General features: G+C 31.6%; 1 protein-coding gene across 1 annotated transcript; it reads right to left on the reverse strand.

Annotated features, from left to right (window-relative positions):
* Positions 1-1,017: 1,017 nt before the first annotated feature.
* LOC112686761 (progestin and adipoQ receptor family member 3) lies at positions 1,018-22,182 on the reverse strand. The gene is made up of 7 exons (XM_025559179.1): positions 21,584-22,182; positions 7,205-7,368; positions 5,977-6,133; positions 5,412-5,564; positions 4,330-4,518; positions 2,799-2,889; positions 1,018-1,230 (listed from the first exon to the last, which is right to left on the reverse strand). The coding sequence occupies exons 1-7, from the start codon at positions 21,695-21,697 to the stop codon at positions 1,091-1,093; spliced, it is 1,008 nt and encodes a 335-aa protein (XP_025414964.1). The 5' UTR covers positions 21,698-22,182; the 3' UTR covers positions 1,018-1,090.
* Positions 22,183-24,690: the final 2,508 nt, after the last annotated feature.

A 24,690-nucleotide genomic window follows, 5' to 3' on the forward strand; every position in this document is an offset into this window, starting at 1 on the left:
TCATACAATTAGCATCAATTTATTTTTTGGGAACACGTGAAACACAATTAAAGTATCTTGCTGAATTGAGTATTTATTAATCGTTTTTTCCAACATATTTTATTTAGAGACTATAAAAACAATTTAACGTCATTTTAATTATTTTATAAATTATTTGAGAAATAGCACTTTATCTAGCATTAAATATTATCGTCTGTATTTTATTTTTATGCACATGATTAACAGTATTTTTTAAATAAATTCAATGAATTATACATAGGGCAACCGAAAATAAGTGTCTTCAACTATTCATTAATAAGCCACTCGCAATTATTTTTCACATTTCATTACACTGTTACACAATATTTATAATTAATATTCAATCCAAAATAATAACTGAGTTATAATTACATAAATAAAGTTATAGAAAATTGTCTTTTATAAGTCTGATGTGGTACCCTTAAATAATTTAGAACTTTTCTGTCAGAATGCCCCATTCCCATAGAAATTAAGATTAAACCAATACCTATAACTGAATACAAAAACCTATAACTCAAATAAAATACTCTCAAATAGATATAAATTTTGTACGCTACTAAATAATATAAATTATTTTATAATATAATATTTATTTTTTACATAATTTTATTTATTCAAAAATAATTTTCCATTGAGAATGCAAAAATCGTTGGTTTTATTTAAAATCACCATAAAAATATTGCCATCTCCTTAAATATTTCAGGGGGGATATTTCCTCCTTGAACCACTCTTTAAATATGGTTCTGATTATACATTTACAATTAAGTGATGATGTTATCAACTAACAATATTATTTTCGCTGCATTACATTAAAATATAAAATATTATTATAAACGATATGTGTGTGAATATAATGATTATGTGAAATAATTAAGATTGTTCCGTTTTCAATCGATAACATTTTATTGTTGAAAATGTATTTAACACAATAGTGTTATGTTCTGAAAAAAATAATGTACAACATATATTCGGTATATCGTTAAGTAATAACAAACAGACTAAAATTAAAAATAATTTAATTATAAAATAATAATAATAAATATTTTGTTTATAAAACAACGACATTTGAATATCATAATCGTAAATCGTTAACACATCCGTGGTTCATCCTGTACTCGATATACATGATGCCAGTGTTGTGCCAATAGTACAACGCTAATACGACTAGAAAATGCCACCATTGATGAGATGATCCAATGTAATCTACTTTACCTAGAAAAAAAAAATGATTTGTTATTAAAAATAATATTGCAAATAAAATAAGAAGTTTTAAATTAAGCGGATGAATGTATTTTATAGTTTCGTTCAATGTATTCTATATTCGTTTGTATGCAAACTTTGTAGAATGTATCTAAAATATATATTTGTAAACGACTATATTGTTCAGTTGTCCAATATACTAATCTGACTATAGAGTCAGAATACACATTGTACGATCATAATCAAATTACATACGGTGATACACAGTGCCGCAACTACAAAATAGGAGGCCCGTGTGCGGTAACTATATTGGGCCCCTTCCTAGGATTTATTTTTGTTCAATTTAAGTATCACTTTTTTTAGGTTTTAAAACACGTTTCACATCAGTTATTGTATGATATATTTATATATATTAAACTAAATACCTATAACTGTTGTATATTATACTTCACTATATATTTATGTAGTAAATTAATTTTAGTAGTTTAGGTAGACATGTTGTATGCCTACTCAAATACTCAATGGACTCATTGTCAAATAAATATTATATTATTCTAAAATATTATAACAACCTTACCTGAATTTGAAAAAAAAAATTATTTTTATTAATAAATAATTGTGTGTTTGTAAAGTGTAGTTTATTTCAGAATGGGACTAGGGCCCCCCAAATTTATGTAAGCCTTGGGGCCCGTGTGCATGGCATGCTCTGCACACCCAGTTTTTGCGGCACTGTCTATACATCATCAATGATGATTCATCATACATAATATAGGTTTCTAGAAATAACTGAAGTATTTCGCAAATAATGGTGTATAAACTTAAAATTGGATTAAAATGTCTTTGAATTTTTGCTTGCCATATCTTACAGTTCTCGTAACCGACAAAATAACCTCTCCCGGGAATAAAAGTAATGTGCACATAATTTCCTACGTGTGTTTTAAAATTTCGGCAATTATAAACGTATAGAGCTCGATATAAAAAAAAACTGATAGATAGTTTTTAATCTGAAGACGACAACATATTAAAACAATCGTTAAAATGTCGTCTAATAGTACAAAAATTTTTTCCCCTCTGTTGTAGCGGAATGGAATAGATTTAGGTTTACGATATGAGTTCATCGTTTATGGTGTTGCCATGTGGCAGGGGGAGGCGCTCAAACACTAATAATTACCAGGTCCCGTGATCCGAATGATGCACCCCTAGAAGGTTAGTAAGAAAGTTAAAATACATTTCTATAAATAGATATTGACAGCTGTTCCAAATAAGTCAGACTTGGTCAGACGTTTGATCATCGGATCGGTATAGTAAATTGTCGTAAGAGGGTCATTAACATAGTTGGCTTTGCGATCAACGACGGTGGTGATGTGCACGGAACAATTAACATAACGACGTTTGAATGTTTAAATATTTATCGAGTTTCATAAAATACACTGGCACTGATAGTACACGAATTATAACCGAATAATTGCTGTGTAATTTTTGTTTTTTTTTCGATTTTAACAACCCGTCTTGTTGCATATTTTGTTTATCACATGCTCACCGACATATTGCTAATATTTTATTTCACTCAAAATATTTACCTTTTAAAAACCGTTCCGGCATTCTAGTTATGTAAATCAGAAATGCTAGTCCAGAAATGAGGTACATGTTTAAGATCCTTGACAACAATTTCTGAAAAATAAAGTTTTGAAAATAATCGTTTCCTGTATCAACAACATTTTAAATTATTGTACAGAATATAATAAGGTACAAAAAATTCGTTTTAACGAGTAATAATTACAATCTGTACGCATCCTGTTTTTAATAGAATATGATATGAAATGAGTTATATGAGTTTATAACCTCAGTATATAACTACTTTTTTTTATTACTGTGATTATAATATTTGAATTGAAATTACTTGAAATAGTTTGAAAGTTTTATAATGTATTATTATTAAGCATTTTATCGTTTCGATCAAAAGCGCAAAATATATTGATATACATAATTACATGTGTACTCACTTTTGATGAAAATGCGATCATTAAACACCTATTTGAAATAATTTTGGAAGTCCATTACATCGCAAGAAGTGTGCGTATATCACATAGGTAAATATGAAGTTAACAAAACATATAAGCACCCAATAAAGTTATTTATTGATCATGATCCCACAAACTGTATAGCTACTAAATCAGTGTTAATACACAATAGGCCTAGAAACTTTGAATACCCTCGATTTTTTATATTGGAAATAATACCGTATAATAGCATTCGACGACTCCATATTAATTTAATGTACACGTCAGTAAAATAATTTTTAACAAGAGTATAATATTACATTATAATCTTAGGCATAAATACAATAAAATTATGAATTTTATGCAAAATATTTAGAATTCAAAATTGTTAAAATTCTTAACAATCAAAAGTCATCCTACATAAAAAAATATTTAATTAGTTTCTATTCTTATTCGAACCAGCAAAAAAACAACCCTTTTGAATGTATATTTGTTTATCATATATTTTTAATTATTTTATAGTTATGGAAATCGTTTTTATAACTTTATTACTTGTAGGTTATGAAAGACAAACTTCAATATTGAATTTATTCAAATTATCTTTAGGTTTATGTTCTATATTTTTCTATGCATTATTGATAAATGTTTCAGTATAATTTTTTTTTTTTCATAAATAATTCATAACACTAACTGTAACTGTATACATAATTGTGTTAAACATTACATTCGTTAACAATAGTGATTAAAATCTAATGAAACTCCCTATGAATGTTGATTAATGTATTCGACACAGATTACTTTTTATTCGAAAACTAACGCTACCATTGTCCTATACTAATATTTTAGAAAATTAAAAATAGTTCCTTATACCAATTAATATTTTATCTATTGTGTGGTTAAATTACTATTAAAAAAAAACTGTTTGCAAGTAAGCAGAAAAAACCTTCATCTGATGATTGCATATGCACGTGCATAAGAAAAAACATTTCATTGCAAATAAATTTCTATAGATTACAATTATTATATTTTATTTTATTATTGTTATACGGACGAACCCTTTTTTAAATAATTGACATAAATATTATGAAGTTATCATGAATTGTTGACTCACAGTAACTATTGGATTTTCCCATCCACCCATTACGACAACCCAATGGGCCGTCGGTATCACTCCGTATGCTGCCCAACACACGAATGAGATCATTTTCAAATTGTCACTGGCTTTCAATTTTGGTATTTGTAACGTCATAACGACAACGAATATAAAGAACACCGTGGACAGATAGAATGTTTGTTGCACCTGAAAATACGAGATCCTTGTGTTGATTAATACGCATAACATTGTGATTAAATATGTAATATATTCAAGTATTCAGTGGCGTATCCAGGGGGAGGATTAGAGGGTTATTACCCCCTCTTCCTCCGAAAATGTTTAATGTATGATTATTGTCTATTGATTATATTAAAAACACACAAAATTCAAAAAAATTTAATGTTACATTTTTCTAACCCCCCTCCCCCCCCCCCCCCAAAAAAAAAAAAAAAACTGGATACGCCACTGCAAGTATACAATGTAAAAATCTTCATATTATTGTATACATTGAATAGAAACTATTCAGTCGATGGCGTAGAGAGCAGTGATAATATCTAAGGCAAAGTATATTTTATCATGCGTAGAGCTCAGATGTTGATTCCCTAAAAAACTTATAAAAATTCCTAAAAAAGTACGTTAAAATGTACGTTAACGGCTAAAATACTTAAAAATGCTATAAAATAGTTTGATTTACTAACATTTACAATTGATTTTTTAATTAATAATTACAAAGTGAAAAAAAATCAATATAAAAATGCAAAATCTAGATATAAAGACTAGTATATTATTGGAACACGATTTTAGTCAAAAATGTATCGTCTATGATGTTGCATTAAGATTTCAAATTATATATTTTACGATATAATATATTATCTATGGTGTTTAAGATCGTGTACGTTTACACGACCCGGTATAGATAGTGGGTTAGTCGTTAGACGCTTCTCTGGGATCTTTTCGAAACACTTGAGCCATTCCACTGAACTTGTGACATACCATAAATAAACGATTGGTATTATGCGCCTGTACAACTACATACGTATCGTTCTGCTGCAACCGTGTACGATTTACGCGGGTCAACGCGTGTTAAGTTGTTCACTTACTGGATGACACCAAAAAGCGTAGTAGATTCCTGACAAATAGATGGCCAACAAGCTTAAGGCTATGCCGAACAGATCAAACGATAGAAAACAGTTGAAATGTTTCTCCGATTTGCATGAAAACGTGTGGTACATAGTCGACGACGCCATACTAATCTGGAAAAACGCAACAAAATAACAGTAAAATGATCATAATGCATTATATCTTACGGTAAATTCGATTAAAGCGAAACAGGTCGTTTGATATATGCAGTCATACGTGTGTGACTTGTATTATGTTCGGTGTTGTAATAATATACACATGTATGAATACATATATTGTAATCGCTAAGAACGTATGATACTATCAATATATTTATATAATTTTCTAATAAAACTACTAGAATAAATTTGAAAACACGTGTATTATATAATTATTATATCGGTAGATGATGATATCATAATATTATTATGATCATGTGTTGGTCAGATATAATTTTCGTGATATAGCAAAAAAACAAAGTATTGATCGTTTGGCGGTTACCTAATGCTACACAATTATATACGTATTGAATTTATTTGTAAATACCTGGAAACATCCGAGCAGTAGACCCACGACAATTTTGTCGAACAACGAAGCATGAATATTTAACAGAAGCAAATCATAAATTGTCAAGCCGAAAAACAGCATCCAGCCGAATACGTGAGACCAAATATTTATCGTTTCGTTCGTCAGCCAAAAGGCGCTAGAACAAAATAGATATAATTTTAATAAAACGTTATTTTCGATTCATATAGTATATAGCTAAAATATCAGCCTAAATATAATGATATGTTTGTGATTTTTGTGATTATTCACGCATCATGTTTTATCTTTTTGCGTGTTCTCCACGTTCGCGTATACACGTGAAAACGGTTTAAGAACTTGTAAGTACTGTTTATTAATTATTTAATCATTAAATGTAGTAATTAGTGGATGGCAATTTCTAACATTTACAGCAAATAATCGGTATTTTTTGAATTAATTTTTTTTTTTTTGCAATTGAAAGAATGTAAACAAATAAACATATTTTACCGTCATAGAGCTCATCCTAGACAAAAGGAAATAGTTGTTGTTAAAAAATACCACATAGTTATTGAAGGTCATTGACATTTTTTATTACTTGCAATGCCCAATTGTATGCACTGAAGGTTATACTCAGAGGTACTCTAATTGAACATCTATACAAGTATGTAAAAAAAATTTGTGGATTTCTTCAAACATATTTTCTTAATTTTTTTTTTTTTTTATATTTACACCAATATTACCGATTTGAGTTCACAGACTATTCGACGAATAGTCATTTCACAGCGCTCTTGATGATAAAATATTATTATACTTGATCATCGTTTTTTCTTCGTACTATTCCACAGTTTGTGTTTTTGTACAGCTCATATGAAACCAACAATCATTCACTGATGTACTTGCTGATTTTTATAATACGACATAGTATAAGTCCGATTCAAAGACTTAACCATGAAATCATCATTATTGTTCATAATAAGTACATGAAAATAATTCAATTTTACTATTTAAAAACCTTAATTTTTATTGATTAATTTCTTATTATACTTATTATAATATAGACCCATGCGTTTTACGAAGTGCACAAGGTAATCAATCAGATGAATGATGATAATGCGAATAAAAATGTATCTAGTTATTAAACAATTGTACCTAAACTTTTTTCATTACAATACGACACACGATAATGGCAAGAAAGAAAATAATCTTATTTAATTATTGCAGAAAATGCATACAAGATAAATTTTTTTACCTTTCTATACACATTTTTGTTGATAAACATGCCCTATAGCCGGATAAAATATATGGATTCGACTGCAAATGTGGTTCAACTTCGTGGAATTGCAATAGGGATAATTCTTTTGCGTTACTTGTTGTCAATGGATCCTTGTTTTTCCTGATGTATTCTTTATGGTCCTGGAAATGTAACAATTCAAAATAATTATTCAAACGCTGTTTATAATTTTACACTTAATATACTATATCTCAGTTTTCTAGTATAAAGTTTAGCTTTAGAAATTTTCAGTATAGTGTAGTATTGCCTACTATTGGCGGCTTGGACTATTATTTTCTTAACTCACATTTAACATTTTTACACTATCAACCCTAAAAAAATGCCCACGCAAGGTGAATTCATAGGTTTTTAGTGGATAAATAATTGGTATATACAGTAAATATTTAATCCTATATCACCCCTAAACCAACTATACAGTATTATTGCCAGTTATAGTATATCGTACGAATAAGTGTACTAATATTGCATGTGACATATGTAAATACAAATCGAATACTATACAATGATTGAAATGTTTGTCTAAAAGAGAATGATGTTTTAAAATGTTTTCTATGACAAAGAAGCAACGTTTATCAATTAAAATTAGTTTTATGACATTTTTGCGTTTTGCCATTTTAAAATGAAGAGAATAAAATTAATTTTTTTATAAATAATAATTATACATTCATAATTACTGCTGAAGCTTTTTAGTCGTCACGGATAATAACTAAACGTATAATATACGTGTACATATTATGAACACGTATTATATTCACACACATAAAACACTGATAGCTGATCAAATGGTTACATACGTGACGTGATAAAATGGTTGTTAATTAACTATAGGTATATTGCTATGCCTACCAAAGTCAAATAATACAAACAATCTTAAATTACACAAAGTGATTAATTTTTAATGTTTTGTTATATTTTAAAATACCTGTTAATAGATTTGATAACATACTAATATGAGTAATATAAATATTATAAAATGGCAATTTTTTTTCACGCATGTTGACACTTTATGTATTCACTGATAATTTTCATTATATTTTATTATAATATGATACAGAATATTAAGCCAACTGAATAAGTGTGATTTCGTCGTATAACGCAAACCGATGTTCGTACATACACGAATTGATTTATAGTTGAAATAATGAAAAATAATAAAACGGAAGGCAAAAGTACACGTCGCTAATAATACGAGTTAATTCCTTAACAATAACGTATAGAGAAGAAAGAGCCATATAATTAATAAATGTACTACTATGGTTTTCGTAAATAATTTATCTCGAAGTATTTTACGTTAAACGGCTTTGAATTTTACTAACAGCAAATATAAATATTTATGGACACATAGAAATTTTCTTCTTGTACCCACAGAGTGTAGAGTTTTAATATGAAATATGAACGATGGCTGCTGCGAAGTGCGCTAAAGCTTTAATTACTTTTAAACAACATAAGTTAGTATCTATGAACTACGTTACCTACAGATGTTATACTATAGCACATATTGCATCTGGAGTATAACCATTTATTATAAATACTAATAATATGAACTTGAATATTTTAATTAACTTAGTTTACAACACAAGACCGCCGTTCGTGGTTTGTGCGATTGAAAAACGATAAAAATTATTAATATCTCCATGAGAAATATACAAAAAAAAAAAAAAAAAAACGAAAAAACATTGAAATTAAATTCGCGCATGACTTTGAAGTAAAATTATACAACATATTACGAACTAGCTGATTAGATGGCAAATAACACGTATAGTGCTAATAAAGTTGTAATGTCACTTCGCAATGCGGCTAGTTGTTAGTAATATTTTGTGGACTTTTTCTGTTCATCTCATTTCACATTATGTGCAGCGGTGGAACATAAAAATCCAAGGAGTTTGTGATTGCGGCAAATGTGTGCGCAGATAAGGAAATCGTACTCCGCGGATGCGACGAGAAGTTAATATTAGCGCTGCGTCGTCGGTCGGCGGAGAGAGAATAAAACGATAATCGTAAAACACTTGAACTTGACGAGGCACTGAAGACCGTCGTTATCATAATATTATATCTAATCCGTCATGTTACAGCTACAGACCGAGTTTGTAATTCGTATTTAACTCGTACGTCGCTAATTAGTATGGTGGACTGCTGACAAATCGAAACGGCACAAGGTGTTTAAAATTCTCCAGTCATTTCCGCGTCGTTCATATCATTATTATTATTATTATTATTATTATTATTATTATTACTACTACTATTGTATACGTATAAGGTCGCGCGTACACGGTGCACATAGTTTCACGCAAACTTGTTAATTTAATTTTTCACAAATATCCACAGCTCTATAATAATATAACAAACGTCTTGCATGTGCCTCGGACCTATGAAAATAGTATGCTACGTGCGGAATAGGTGTAAGATTGTTATTTGTTAGTATTCATTATATTGTACGCGACGAGTTTATTGTTGTTTGTTGATGTCCTTATATGAAATGCTATACGCGTACGTCGTGTGCAGGGCTTGCGAGTCCCAGGGGTGCTGAGGGATGCTCCTCGTCCAGAGAGTTTAGCCCTTCTAGGATCAAAATTAGCATGTCGATACATTTTGTTCGTACATCTATCTTGTTTCGTTCACTGATCGATATTGTGTAGGCTTACCCCCTCGCAATCACTACAAAGCTGCTCCTTGAGTACTGCTATCCAATACGCTATGCATATAAAATCAATAACTGAAAACGATACTGTTGTTGGCCAAATCTGATCGAAATGATTGAAAATTAATTGATTTATCTATTATTCGCTCATAGTCTCGTGTTATAGAAAAATAGTACGAGCAATTCAAATACGAGCAAAAATGATCAAAAGATGTTTTTCTTTTCATTGCGTTTTCTTGAAAAATTGTTTTTTAAATTATATTTTAATCAGCTAACATTTTAAAATGTACCTATCAAACAACTTACTTATATTATTATTCATTAAATACAATATATATGATTGTTTTTACTCATTTCTTTTTAACGTTTTCGGTTGTTTCTAAAAAATGAACGCAAATTACCATCCACATAATATATGACTGGAGAAGTGCGTCAATTCACATAATATACGTAAAAACCACAATTGGTTAAAGTTCATTTAGTAACGGTGAATAATAAACCCTACACTTGTAAATTGTTATATTGAAGTAATATTTATGATGACATGAGATACAACATGAGAACGACTTTATTCGACGCCGTGTTTAACACTGTAATATGATATAAATATGTATAAAACCTTAACCCACTATATATTGCTGTATACATAGAAAACGAATCTTCCGAACATGTTGTGACAACAGTTATGACTGCGAAAATGTATATATTTTAGTTTCGATTTGTTAATATTCCTTTGATGAATATCACGTACGATAGGTATTACACTATAACCACCAAGTTTGCATGGTAAATCATTATTTAATAAGTATTCAATACACGGTCGACATTGAAAACTGTATGCATCAAACATCGATTTTTTTACCATCAGACCTCTGGTACGGAATAGTAAACGAAACATTTTAGATCGAAATACTGTTTTGATGAGCGTAAAAAACGTTTAAATGAGCAGAGTAATATGCACATACATTTGCAAAATATCCCTTGACATCTGATCATTCGATTGTATTGATTTTAACTTAAAATACTTACAAATAAGTAATATTAACTCCTTGTTTGATACACACATTGATAAATATCACCTAATATTTTTAAGAAATGTTTTGAATCAATGATATTGCCATCTCATCAAGGACATAATCATATAATACTGGTTAAAAAAGTGTACAGCGTTTATACACTGTAAAGTATGTATTATTTTTTATGCTTAAATAATCTATTATATCTTATAACTTTTTTAATTTAAATGGTATTTTACTATCGTTCAACATTTTTTCGTTGAACATACAATTACACTATATATATATATATATTATACATTATGCTCCTGTTGCAATTCTTCAATCGTGCTTTGTTTAGCTCTTTTTACTACGCCTAGTGCTAAAATACGTTCAATACTGATTTACATATTCATGCAATTCGGTTATTATGTTAATTAGCATATAATTTCCTGGGTATTAATACATTTATTAATTCATTGTGAAATTGATGAATTCTTCCCAGTAGCTAACCCTTGACACTTTTGCTTTTCAGCTTGTGTACATCTAATAATACATAACAACAATATTTCAATGCTCATACATCATGTAAGAAACCACAAAAAAAAGAAATTAATTAAAACGTGGATGTTCGCATAAAAATCGTATAGAACGTAGTATTGTGTATATCATACTATCCTACAGCAGGCCTCTAGCCATGTATACTTCCTATGATAACTATAATCAATGATAAATAATAACCCTGAAAAACCACTGAATCACAAGTAACTAATAACACCACCAGTGCACGTACAGGGACATTTTTTGGTAAAGTAATCGAATAAATACAATATCATGATTCGCCTCGAGTAGTATCGAGGAACTTCCTTCGTGTTAATCTATTTGTCATACATTTTAATACATTAGCGTGTTTTGATTCTTATTATGTGCGTTATTATTGTAAGGTGCATTATAATAACCAATATTTATCTATGACGATTTTAAACATTCCACGCGTATATTAACTACAATTATAAAATATTAATGTATAGATTATGAATTCTAGTTATTTACAACGACGATGTCACTGGTTGCCGCAACTGAATTATTTACGTTCGGTTGCTAATTATTTTTTATATTTTAAATAAAATAAATATTTTTAGCCTCACTCGTCAATTGCGTTGTATAGCCGAATGAAAAAAAAAAAAATTATTCGTGAATTCGGATTGAAAACCAACGTATAGCCGACGTTAAACTCGAAACACACTATGGTCGAAACCGAAAGAATGCGTATAGTTCGCGCGTAGAAAAACATCAACATTATATTTTTTTTTTAACAACAAAACTAGTATGATAACATAATAAAGGAATAAATGCAACTTTTTATACATGTACACATAAACTGATGTGATTACCTGTTCCGTGCTGCACACGAACGTAGTGCGAAACGAGAGAATATTTTCTTATATAATAGCCGTGCCGATATGCGTGTTAAACAGTAATCCCGTACTACGGTCACTCGGCTGTATAATCTTTAATAATAACAGCGTTAGACGTACAGGACGAAGAAGGACGAAACAATAATTTTTACGACCGTGCCTGTAATACGTAGGTTTTATCAGTTGCATGCATGCGTGTACATCTAATACGCGCTGAGGCAAAACAGAACCTACGATCATGTGCCACCGTCTGAAGTTTGCACGTTCCGTATTCATCGGAATCATCGCATACCTATGCGGTTCGTCGGTTTTTGCAGTTCAGAAATAGAGCACGCGATAAATACTTCTGTTTTGTATCACGTACGTGAAGTTAAAAACTTTAACGCGCTCTTCGTGTTGGTTCGCCACCGGTTCACGATTTACATAATAATATTGCGCACCCGCGGGCTCTAGAACAGACGCGCAGTCACGTTTCTTTTCCTCGTCTGGTTAACCGGCCGCCGCACACGTGTACTTTAAATCGAAATATTTTACTTTCGTGTTCGTACGTACAATTTGAGCCTCTGTTCAACTAAACGTTATTTTTCACAAGACTCGTTACGTAACGATTTTTTTTTTTTTATATATATATAAATAAGAAATGTTCGTTAAAAAACGTTTCTATTTAGCGAAAATAATTTTAACTCAACGATTTAGTTTTGCATTAAAATTATAAAATTGTATTTATACTTCAAAGTTGAAGTAATAAAGTTTCGTAAATATAACAAGCTGCTATTTCATCAGTATTTTTCGTGGATTTCATATTTATATATACAGGTAAAAATTTGATTTTAAATGAAAATAATTGCATTTCTTTTAATGACATTTTCAACTAATCCATCTTGTTAAATAGAGGTTCGATTGTATGCGATTTTGTTTGCGCGACTTGTTTGTCTTTTCATTACTCGTATGCGTATATGCATCACGAGACGATCCACTGTGTGATGGTGGTGTACTGTATACAAAACGCACTTATTTACGTTTCGAATTATATATTCTACAAAATTCGAAAAAAATACTTATTGTTATTTCCGTCCTCGTATAACCTTGATACTTTTTAGTCGTGTTTTTAAAATTTCCAAAATAAAAGTAAACATCCAGTTCACATTCGTATTAAAAACACTAAAACAGCAATAATAATAAGCTCCTGCGCTGCAGTATGATAGCAAATTATTTATATACTTACAATTCATTTTTGCTCGTGGAAAAGCTTACAAATGATCGACCAAGCTCCAAAAAGGAGACATTTTTAACCAAAACTAATAAAAAATTATGGGTGATTTTTAAAACAACAGAATAGTTATAAATACTATTAAGTTTTTTATAAGCTATACAACAATGGCATTGGTTTTTTTTTCATTTACCAGAATGAATGCACAGGTTGATTTGTGTAAATAATTATTTACAATCTATACAAATGTAATAATTTACCTTTTAACAATGTTTGGATTTTATTTGATTCCGATGCATCTGCAAAGCCTTTCTCGTGAAGCCCTGAGGCTCAGCGGAGCACAGTTTGAGAATCACTAATACAAACAATAAGACGTATATACGATATCGAAGGTTGTGTAATCGGGCAATCGGCGTGCGTGCATTCAATCGACCAACCGGTGTTCGTTCTCACAAAGTATGCCCGAAAACAAAGACCATCGTTTATAAATCGATGTGCCTACAAAATATGGTCAAAGAAATGCGTGTGTACGGTTCAGCGCAACGGATCCCTCGATGATTTTATTTTGATATCGAGTTTCTTGCGAAATACGACCCGTAATTACTTAAACTCGTAACGAACCCCGTGAGACTTCAAACTTAGATTTCCTAAATTTTCTCAAGAATCAAACGTCGATGCTTATATAAAACAAAATATAGTAATGTTTATTGGAATCCGGAAGATTACAATAATAAATAATAACTAAATTCAGTGGAAAAAAATATACTTAATAAGTATTATTTACTTCTTTATTACGTTAAAAATTTAAACCTCGTTCGTGTTTTCGTTCTACTTGAAAAAAAGCGAATGATGTCCGCTTTTCGTTCACAAAATATGAACATGAACCCGTGAACGTAGACGCATGAAATTTTTTCCAAACACTGAACACAACATAATAGTTATATGATGTTCAACAACAGTTGGATTGCCGACTAATGCAAGACACTAAAGATTCAACTGAAAATAGTAGTGATGGAAAAGCAAAATTATTGGTTTATACCTAAGTTCATACGTAGTTACCAATATTTTAATCAAACCAATGTATAATCACATTTTAAAATACAGGATTTTAAACATACGTTTTAGCATTACCTATTCAAAATATTATTAATAATAATCAATAAATAATAATATACTTCAATAAATCTGATACAATTAACAACATTAAAAATAAAATAATGGACACTTGACAGAATAATTGAATTAATGTACTTCTAACAAACAAACTTAGAAACATAAAAGCATATGACCAAAAATAGAAAAATCCCTCAGACTTTTCAAGAAGATAGGAAATATTTATTACCCGAGCGAGAATAGGACATACTCGTTTAACTAATTCTTACCTAATCAACAAGGAACCAAAACCTATGTGCGAAACATGCAGAGTCAACCTATCAATCCACCATATAATGATCGACTTTTATACTGTAATTCTCACAATCACGATCCTCAGCAACCCTTCTTCAATTCATCAAGTGCTCAACGAAAACACCAAAATCATTTGTATTTTTTTTTTTCATAAAATTAATAAATTCAAAAAATTATAATACACCAATACCTAATGTACAGGTTTTTAAACTCTATCTATTATGACAATTATATACTATATTTATTTTTAGTATTTTAGTAGGCTAATAACCACTGTTATTGAAGCCTTCACAATCATTAAAAAAAAAAAACAATAATAATAGATCCAACACTGATGCGTAAATACAATCTCCCTGCAAGCTTGATTTAGAAACGATCAATTTTAACAATTCTTTTTTTTTTATTCATCTAACCCAGGGGTGGCCAACCCGCAGTTTGTGATATTTATAACACTTTTACAAAAATATGTTTATTTTGTGCATGAAATATTCTGAGTCGATTATATATTTCGTTAATAATAATGTTACCAAATATAATAAAATAATAATGTTTAACACCTTCCATTGTTAAAAGAATTCAAGAAAATGAAATATAGCAATTAGATTAATTATATAAAAGAAATAAGAAAACTTAACTACTTTTGAGAGTCGTTTAACAAAGATAAATACAACAAAATACTTGAAATATATTCATTCATCTCTCATGTACATATAGAGTCGTCCCAAGAACATCTTCAAATGGAACTGATGAACCTAACAGAGTGTAATAATGAAATAAAACAAATTTTTTAAATATCGGAATGAAAAACAGATTTTTATAAAATTTATGTCACTAGAAAAAAAATTCTTATTTGATAAATTTGGCACAAAAAATTGTGAACACTTATGGATCAATTTACGACTACGAATTTTTTTTTTTTATTAAATAAAATTCACCATAGACAAATCACTTTAGAGCTGAACAGACAAAAACTTGCAAAATTAATTAAAATGTGCAAATACACGAAATGTAGATATGCAATAACTAGATGAAATAGTTGAGAAACAATTATTTCATTTATTATTAAATAAATTATATATGCAGAAATAATCATTTTATTATGATCATTATAATACTATTTATAAATCTATGATTGATAATAAAATCAGTAATAATAGTTATTTAACATTTTTTTGTATTGAGTCCAATATTATACGAAGATATATAACTTTGTACCCGATACCCGGTATTTTAATGCACTTCCAAAGTGACTCACATACATAATTTTGGTTGGCCACCTCGGGTCTAATCTAACCTTTGAGATCCACTCTAAGCGTGTTATTACGATATAATCCAAAGTTTACCGACTGGCTTGGGGGATTTTTCGCGCCCGATCCGTAATGAATATGATTACCCAAAATATATTGCTAAGTAAATATTTTTTAGAGAACATACTGCTCAAGACGAACGTTTTCATTTCTGTGACAGATCAACATAGCCGACTGAGCGCCGTCCATGGATTGACCTCAATATTTACCGTCGATCAATTTTAATCATTATTAAACATGATTATTCGTGTACCACAGCACAAACACGTCTGACGCCCATATACATATAGATGGTTGTTGTTGTTTTTGTTCTTAATATCGACTGTAGTCGTATAAATCGATGTAACATACGCGTATTTACCGCGATAAACAGCTCATTTCGACAAATTCATACATTAATGTAAATATATAAATATAGTAACGAAAATAATAATAAATTGGATTACACGTCGCCGACTACAGCACTTTCGCGTCTATATTTCATGTATAAAAACATTTATCAAAAAAAAAAAAAAAAAAAATCAGCTGTTTATTTCTTTTTCGGAACAAAAAAATAAATAAAGAATTGTTGATGTCCCTTCGGATAAAATGTTCAACGGTTAAATATATTACAGAATCATATAATTACTTATTCTTAGATAAGACGAAAAAATTAGTAAAAATAAAAACATTTTTTTTACTTCATATTTATTCATATAATAATTAATAATTTAAGAAGTATTATGCCAAGACAACAATACTTTATTATATAGAGTAATGATCGAAAAAAGTAAATAAGTATTTTTCAATGGTAAATTTAATTATTTATATATATGTATGTGTGTGTGTGTTACACAATAAAGATATTTCAGAGATCTCGAGAACAAGGTCTCACGTTTCGACCTCAGCTATAGAAGATTTAGAGATCTTCAATCGTGTTTTCATGTATGAAACGTGCGTAAAATACTTATTATTGCTTATTTATGTACACATGTACGCAAAAATATATATCTTGTGTATTAGTTAATACTATATATACTATATATACTACACATATATGCAATGCAATTTTGCCTACAATTTGCATTGTGTGCCACACATCGATTATCGATTACACGGTCTGTTACCGTTCATAATTTTGACCTAGACCCATATAAATCTCGTAGGGATAAGAGAAATACACAGCACTCATACAGGGGTGTATTTGAAGTACCTATAGGGAAGCATATGATACGTTTTACAATGTAACCTCAATAGATACGATATTTTATATTATTAATTTTTATCCGATCAAAAATGTGTCCGTATGTAAAAAGATAATGGAAATCTATGTGAGATAAATATTTGGAAAAAAATAATCAAAATAATCACCACTCTAAAAGGTTTTCGTCGTCTAAAACAAATATTAAATAGATGATAATATAAATTGCAGTCGTGAAAATTGTTTTTAATTAGACATTATCTACCTGACCTACCGTCGTCTTTGCGAAATATATTTTCGACATAGACTACCAACGAACAATTGTTCGATGTTTTTGATGGAATGAATGTACGTAATAACTCGTTATGTAGTATATTGTATCCCATGCGAATGTAAAAATTTAAAAAAAATATAAGTAAAAGTACGTTTCGTGTCGGCGTATATACATTTTATATTGTAGTTATAAAATACCTACATTTGCACACGCTACAGTAGGCACAGGACGTGCAATAACCGGCAGATTAATATAGATCACATGTGCAAATTGCATTTGGCACGGCTGCCGTACCTACAGGTAATTAGTGCGCGTGCAACGATAATAATCCAAACGGATTCGTGTGAATATATTATAATACACCACGACGGTGGCGTTTATTTAATCGGTTTCCATTATTTTATATCGAAACGTTTACCCAAATGTGTATATGGTGTGTATATGGTACACTGCACGGTAAACAATGCGATTACTATTGTTATTTTCTATTGATACGTACACATAAACGCTTAACGTATATTATAAATGCGCCGTGTGCAGTGGCATCAAGGGTGTGCCAGGGCCCACCTTAAAAATTCTTGTCTCTCCGTGGCCCACCCCGTATGATTATTAATGCATGTTTACAAATGATTATTTAAGTAAGTTCAAATAATAGAACGTAAAATTAATTAAATCGATAAAGGGATTAATCTCCCTTGCGCAAATGCCCGTCACTACTATTGTTTTTGTATACATCGAGTAAATATTTCAACCATTGCTAAAAAATAACAGCCTCCCCTAATAAATTTTAGCTTTAGCCCGGTCCACTTGGTATTGAAAGTCTGGTACTGCCATTAGTCGTGTATATCTTACATCGGGGTGATTCTGACGACAAAGAGCTTAAAGTCCATACACGTACCTCATGGATTATTAACGGTACGTGGTTATACATATTTATTAACATTTTATGATATAATTTTGAAAACATCATTTTTTTTTTCTCTTCTAATCGACCAGTGCAGTATCCCTTGACCCGAGTTTACTGCGGTTGCGAAAATAATATCAATAATTATCAATTAACTAACCGCTGCAGTTGAATGGCCTTCACGTAAGTAGGTAAATATTTTTATTCAAATACTTATAATTTATTTGCTCCAGTGTCCCAATACGTGAACGATGTATTTATAATGACGGCGGTGATAATAATAATAATAAGTTACGTATGCTTATCGGTTGTCGCGCAGTAATCCGCTGTCTTCAAAAATTAATAATATTCGTTGCGACCCCGAGAACGCACACGTCGAAACACGTACGCTGTTCGACCTTGCAGAGAAATGTGGAATGCATATCGTACAGGTACAAAGGTACACAATACAAATAATAATAATAACATATACACACGTAGAGTATATAATCCTTTTTTTTCGGGTTGACGTATGTATTTTAATAAAAAGTTTTTTTCGTCGAGAGGCATACCGCGGTTATATGCACGTGTGACCCCACGCTATAGGTAAAGCAAGATAGCTTTATTGTGACTGAATTCGTTTTATTGCGACGAAATAAAAATAAAATATTCATGTTTTATGAAAAACCTGCACACTGATTATGCGTATAGCCAAAAAACATTTTTTGTTTCAAGTCATAACTGATTTTGTTCTATCGGAATAGAACAGCCTCTACTCGACGCATAATTATACGTCAACATTTATTGATTCCAAAATGCAATTTTGTTTTATAAAATATATTACTGTATAAAATAGTGTTTTTTATTTTATTGTATAGTTATTTATTTGTGTTCAATCAGTTACAGTATATTTTTTTGTAATTAATATCAGATTATCAAAGTTCATCGTTTCGAAGTTTTCGAATACAACATTTAGTTGATTTGTTTCAATAAATAAACGTAAAGTAATTTTTTTTGTATTATTTCCATTCAATTCATTGTAAAAGACACCGTAAGAAGGAATGACGACGACAACTTGCGCTCCTCGTCGGGGATAACGATGATTTCACTAGTAATTATGTTTTATCTAAGTGCGCGAACATAATAAATTTTTATTGTGTCTACTTATCGACAGAAAAATCACTAAAAATGATTTAAATTCCTGCGGTGAATTTCGCCTTACCATTGTGCGCGGTCTACCCGAAAGAAAACAAACGCCACGTACATGCAATCTGATTGCGAGGAACGCACACTTGCCGCAGATCAGTGTTGTAAATCACAACATAATATCCACGTGTTTCAACACAACGCATTAGCGCGAGAACGAATGTTTATGAAATTCGTTTGGTCGGACGGAGCACGTCGCGTCCACTACACGTGTGCAAAGTTACGCCTACGAACTCTTGTAATTGATCGCAATCGTAACGCGTATGCGTATCGTGAGTTCAAACAACAATTGTGGTGTTGCCGTGTCGAAAACAATTCGTATTTGGAAATGTCTCGCGGAAGAAAGGAAAAACTTGTTGGCCGGACGATTTCAAACGAACTGTCGACGAATTTCGTGAGGCATATTATCAATTATGGTACAGTACATTCGTAGACGTATCAGGCGGGCGCCACGGCCAGGGTAATTTAGGTTTTTGTCACACCTAGCGTTGAAGTTACTCGAACCGATGGAGTACGAGTAAATTTTTGATTACGACGGGAAGGCCATTTTATCAATATGCAATCTGTGTTGAAACAGTATTATTTACACGTGGTATAAACGTAATGATTTCTACTTCTTCTGTTTACCATCAACCTATATTTGGACACCTATTTATCATTGAGTTTTCAACTGGTGCTTCGAAATTCGCTACCACCAACGGTACTTGAACGTAACACGAAATATGTGTTTGACGAATTGCATTTTATCGATGTTTAGAAGTCTGCTGCGAAAATTGTACGATGTGTGCTATAAGATTTAGTCGATAAAATAATATTTTTAACGGCGTAACATATTTTGTGTTTAATTTATGATTCACACTTATCGCTTATGATTCAGCATAAAAGTCTCATTTTAATCACCTAATGGTTTGTAAACATAGAACACATTGCAGTTTTACACGATACAGTTGTATAACATTTTATGCATTGCATATTATTTACATACTCCAGCTTCCAAGTCGTATCAAATTTCAGGCACGTCTCGGATTAATGATCAAACAATTATCGACTCAACAATTAAAACCAATGGAGAATTGTACTATTCAACGCGAAATAATCTTAAGACTGACAATTATAGTAAACATAAAATATCTATGCATAAACCTGCTGCATACGCTTTGAAAGTTCAACTATTATAGTTGGTATTTACAGTCTAGTTCAAATCGAACGGCTGTGAAAGTACATCGTGTGCACTTAGTTAAATCACGTCCGACTGATCCCCCGCTCTAGGGTCCATTTTTATGTAATACGCAAGAAGTCCTTGGGACCCGTTTACCTATTGTTGTTTTCCTACAATAATTCGATGCCTTGCAAATTTTATATTTCAATCAATTTATCCATTAAAACGTGGTCTAGACAATTCTGAAAATTGTTTTATATATGTGCACGTTTTTTTTTTTGTACATCTGCATGTGTTTTGATGAATCGTATTATAATATCTGGTGGTATGTGTATAATATCATGGTGACCTACTTCTTATCGTTGTTTTTAACCCAAACATAATAATTTTTATATTAATTCGGTGCGTAGAGTTAAAAGAACGGCTAACTCCTATGCACACAGAAAAACAAACGGCCGTCGCACACGATATCGCTGCCGTATAAAATGGCGCTCCGAAAGTGTGCGGTTACAGCGACGGGCAAATGAAAACTTCGATAGGCGAACGAGCAAACAGTACCGGTATTAAAATCATGCGCGATACGTATGAGGTATTCGCCAGAAAAACACCCGCCACCCAACAAAGAAAAATTGCGCGAGAACTATAGTACATTATATTGACCTTTATCTGGCTGTTGGTCCTCTGATGCACCGCGGACGGGGAAACCATGTATCCGTCCACGGCCATGGACTCCTTGGCGAAAATGCAACAGTCCGCCGACGTGGAATCGATCATTTTGGCCGATGTATCTCGTGAGCACGTCGCAATAACGTTGTACGTACGTCGGTGCCGGTGGAACGCGTTCGCGCTGGGCCAATGTGCGCAGGACGTGCGAGTGCCGTCGCGGGGGAGGAAACACCTGGAACGCGACGACCGTGCGTGTGGATAGATACGAGTCCTGCGCGCGGGACGAAAAAAAAAACACACCGCGGGTGTACGGGAAACGGCCGGGCGGTCTTAAAAGCTATATTTTTTCTATTCGGGCAGGATAAAAAAAAAAAACCAGGTAACCACGCCGCGTACAGTATGACGAGCAATTATTACGATAGCGCAATATTCGTGGGCATACTCTTACACGTGCGCGGAACGTTTGTGGATGAGCGCGACCGCAGCCGGTGTGTGCGCGCGCCAACGGACACTTGTTGCGACTGTCGGGCTGGCGGCCGGACCGCGATCGTATATACCGCACCGGCGACCGTCCCGGTGCAAGGAAACCGGTGCACGCGGTGTACGCGGACCGCCGCCGGAATAATAATCGTAATGAAAATATTGTTGTTGCCGCGACACGAAGCGGTTGTCCGTCGAAGAGGTGGGAACGTTCGTTCACCTTGACTGCGCCGCCGGACGATTGTCGTCGTACGCTTTTGTGTTGCGCCTATCGGTTTCGTAACCGGTTCCGTGGCGCTGGCGCTTTTCCGTGGTACACCGGGTTTTCCGACCGACGCGCCGCGCGCAGCCCACCCCGGGGTCCGTCCGTCGACGTCACGCACCAGTTTCACTTCGCAGGCTTTCTCTCTGCGCGATGGCGGATACACGGGTAGGGGGGGGGGGCTTAGCCCTCCCTGATAACCGCTTACCCCCTCAAAAAATATTTGCTGAATTTTAAGAAACATTTCTTTTTCAAATATTGAGAACATTTTCCTTATAATATTATATACCTATACAACAACGATTCATACCGAATCAGCACTCACTTTGCCAGTTAGCTCTGCAACGTGTGAGCGTAATTTTTCACCTATGCGAAGAATTAAGACATGGGTGAGAATTTCTATGCTCCAAGATCGATTTACTAATCTACTGTCTATTCTTCACGTCGAAAAAGACCTGACTAAAAGTATCTATGACTGGTTAGGTTATTATTATTTTGTTTTTTAATCAAATTTATTCATTGATATGCGTTAGATTTGATCGTGTAGGTTTACGGATAAGTGCACTCCACCTCCGCCTTCACCCGTGCTAGACCGAATCTTCACTACGTAGCACTGAACGCAACGTCGAAACGGACCAAATATTTCGTGCTGGATATCATCATACATGGTTAGATCATTCGGATTACGTAGAATCTACGATTCTGTGTATGACAAGACACCTAATGTTTAACTTCTTGTACTATGATGAATTTTTAAACAAAATTTTCGATTTATACTCGTATATTAAAAAAAATTCAAAGTTGTTAGGTTTTTAAATGTTTCACATTAAACAATTTCTATTGTGTTTTTCAATATATTTGTCCCATCTTGCCCACACCATAGGGTAAAATGAAACACAAATTCTAAACACATTTTCAAATAAGTTAATATACATACTTATTTCTAAATAATATTAGGTACCAAATATTATACAAATATAAAACAAAGTTAAATTTTACAATAAATATAATTTATTTAACAAAGCTTAAATACCCTATACAACTATACAATTTAACATTAAAATAACAAAAAAAAAAAAAACCTATTTAAAAATTAAAAATGATACTTTCTTAGTCTTAACTGTTTCATTTTTAACTTTTCATAAATACTTATAATTATAAACAATGTTCACATACGTATGTGGTGTTTTCTTCTTTGTCCTTTCCAGAACAAGACAAATGGGCCCATTTCTCGCAACTTTGACAACATATCCAGTCTTCATTTGATTCTGCATAATAATGGCCACAATAAATCCATTCTGTGAAAATATCATCTTCTTTATTCGTGTATGAATTGAGTATCTTTTTCTTCTTCCTTTTTTTTATGACAGATTTATTTTGCTTTTTTTAATAATTTCCTTTTAATTACTGATTTAATCATTCTTGTTTTTTTTCAAGTTCATTTTTTTATGGGGATTCCATAAGAACAATGGTTTTTCTTCTGGTTAAACTTTTTCTTTTAGGAATAGATGTTCCTTCGTTTAACCTTTGTGGAATAAACATGTCCCATCATGCCCCCATTAATTTGTTTCATTATGCTCCCGATAACCAATAATTTTCAATTAAACCTATACAATAAAATTCATTATATATTTTAAATATTATTGCATAATATTAAACTACAGAAGTGTATATCTATTAGTGTAAATCTATCAAAAAAAAAAAAAAAAAAAAATTGATAAGAAATAAATAACTTTCCTTACCTTAAAATGATGTTAACTTTTTTACACATTAACTGGCTAGAAAGCAAAAATTGAAAAACACTGATAATATGTAATTTCAATCAGTTAACATTTATTTCTTATTATAAACCACCTGACAAACTTCCACAAAATCATTCAAAGATGTTATATTTATAAAATTATCATTGAATATGGAGGAATCCAATTGTCCCATCTTACCCAATGTTCCTCTACATAAATGATTATAAAAGTTTTTCAATTTTCCATGATCAAACAATCGGGTATCAAACATTTTTATCGTGAAACTAAAACGAAACTCGAAAACAATGTTAAATTCGTACATTTATGAAATTAATTATGTTGCGCTTATCATAACTTTACAGTTTTATGTACGATGCTATAACTCTAAGCCGTTTTACCTAGTGTCGATAATTCAAAATACTTCCCTTCGTCAATTATTCTCAGAAATCAGCATCGTTTGACAGATGTATAGTACGTAATTTATATTCGTGTGTCACCTTCTTACATTACGTCTGGCTGCCTTTCTATATGTGAAGGAAAAAATATGAATCCTTGAATCCGAATATCTTCGAAATATCTACAACTAATTAAATAATATTAGTTTGACAAATCCGGTT

The sequence above is a fragment of the Sipha flava genome, unplaced genomic scaffold, assembly GCF_003268045.1.
Source record: "Sipha flava isolate LNK unplaced genomic scaffold, YSA_version1 324_pilon_pilon, whole genome shotgun sequence".
In the NCBI taxonomy this organism is placed as follows: Eukaryota; Metazoa; Arthropoda; class Insecta; order Hemiptera; family Aphididae; genus Sipha; species Sipha flava.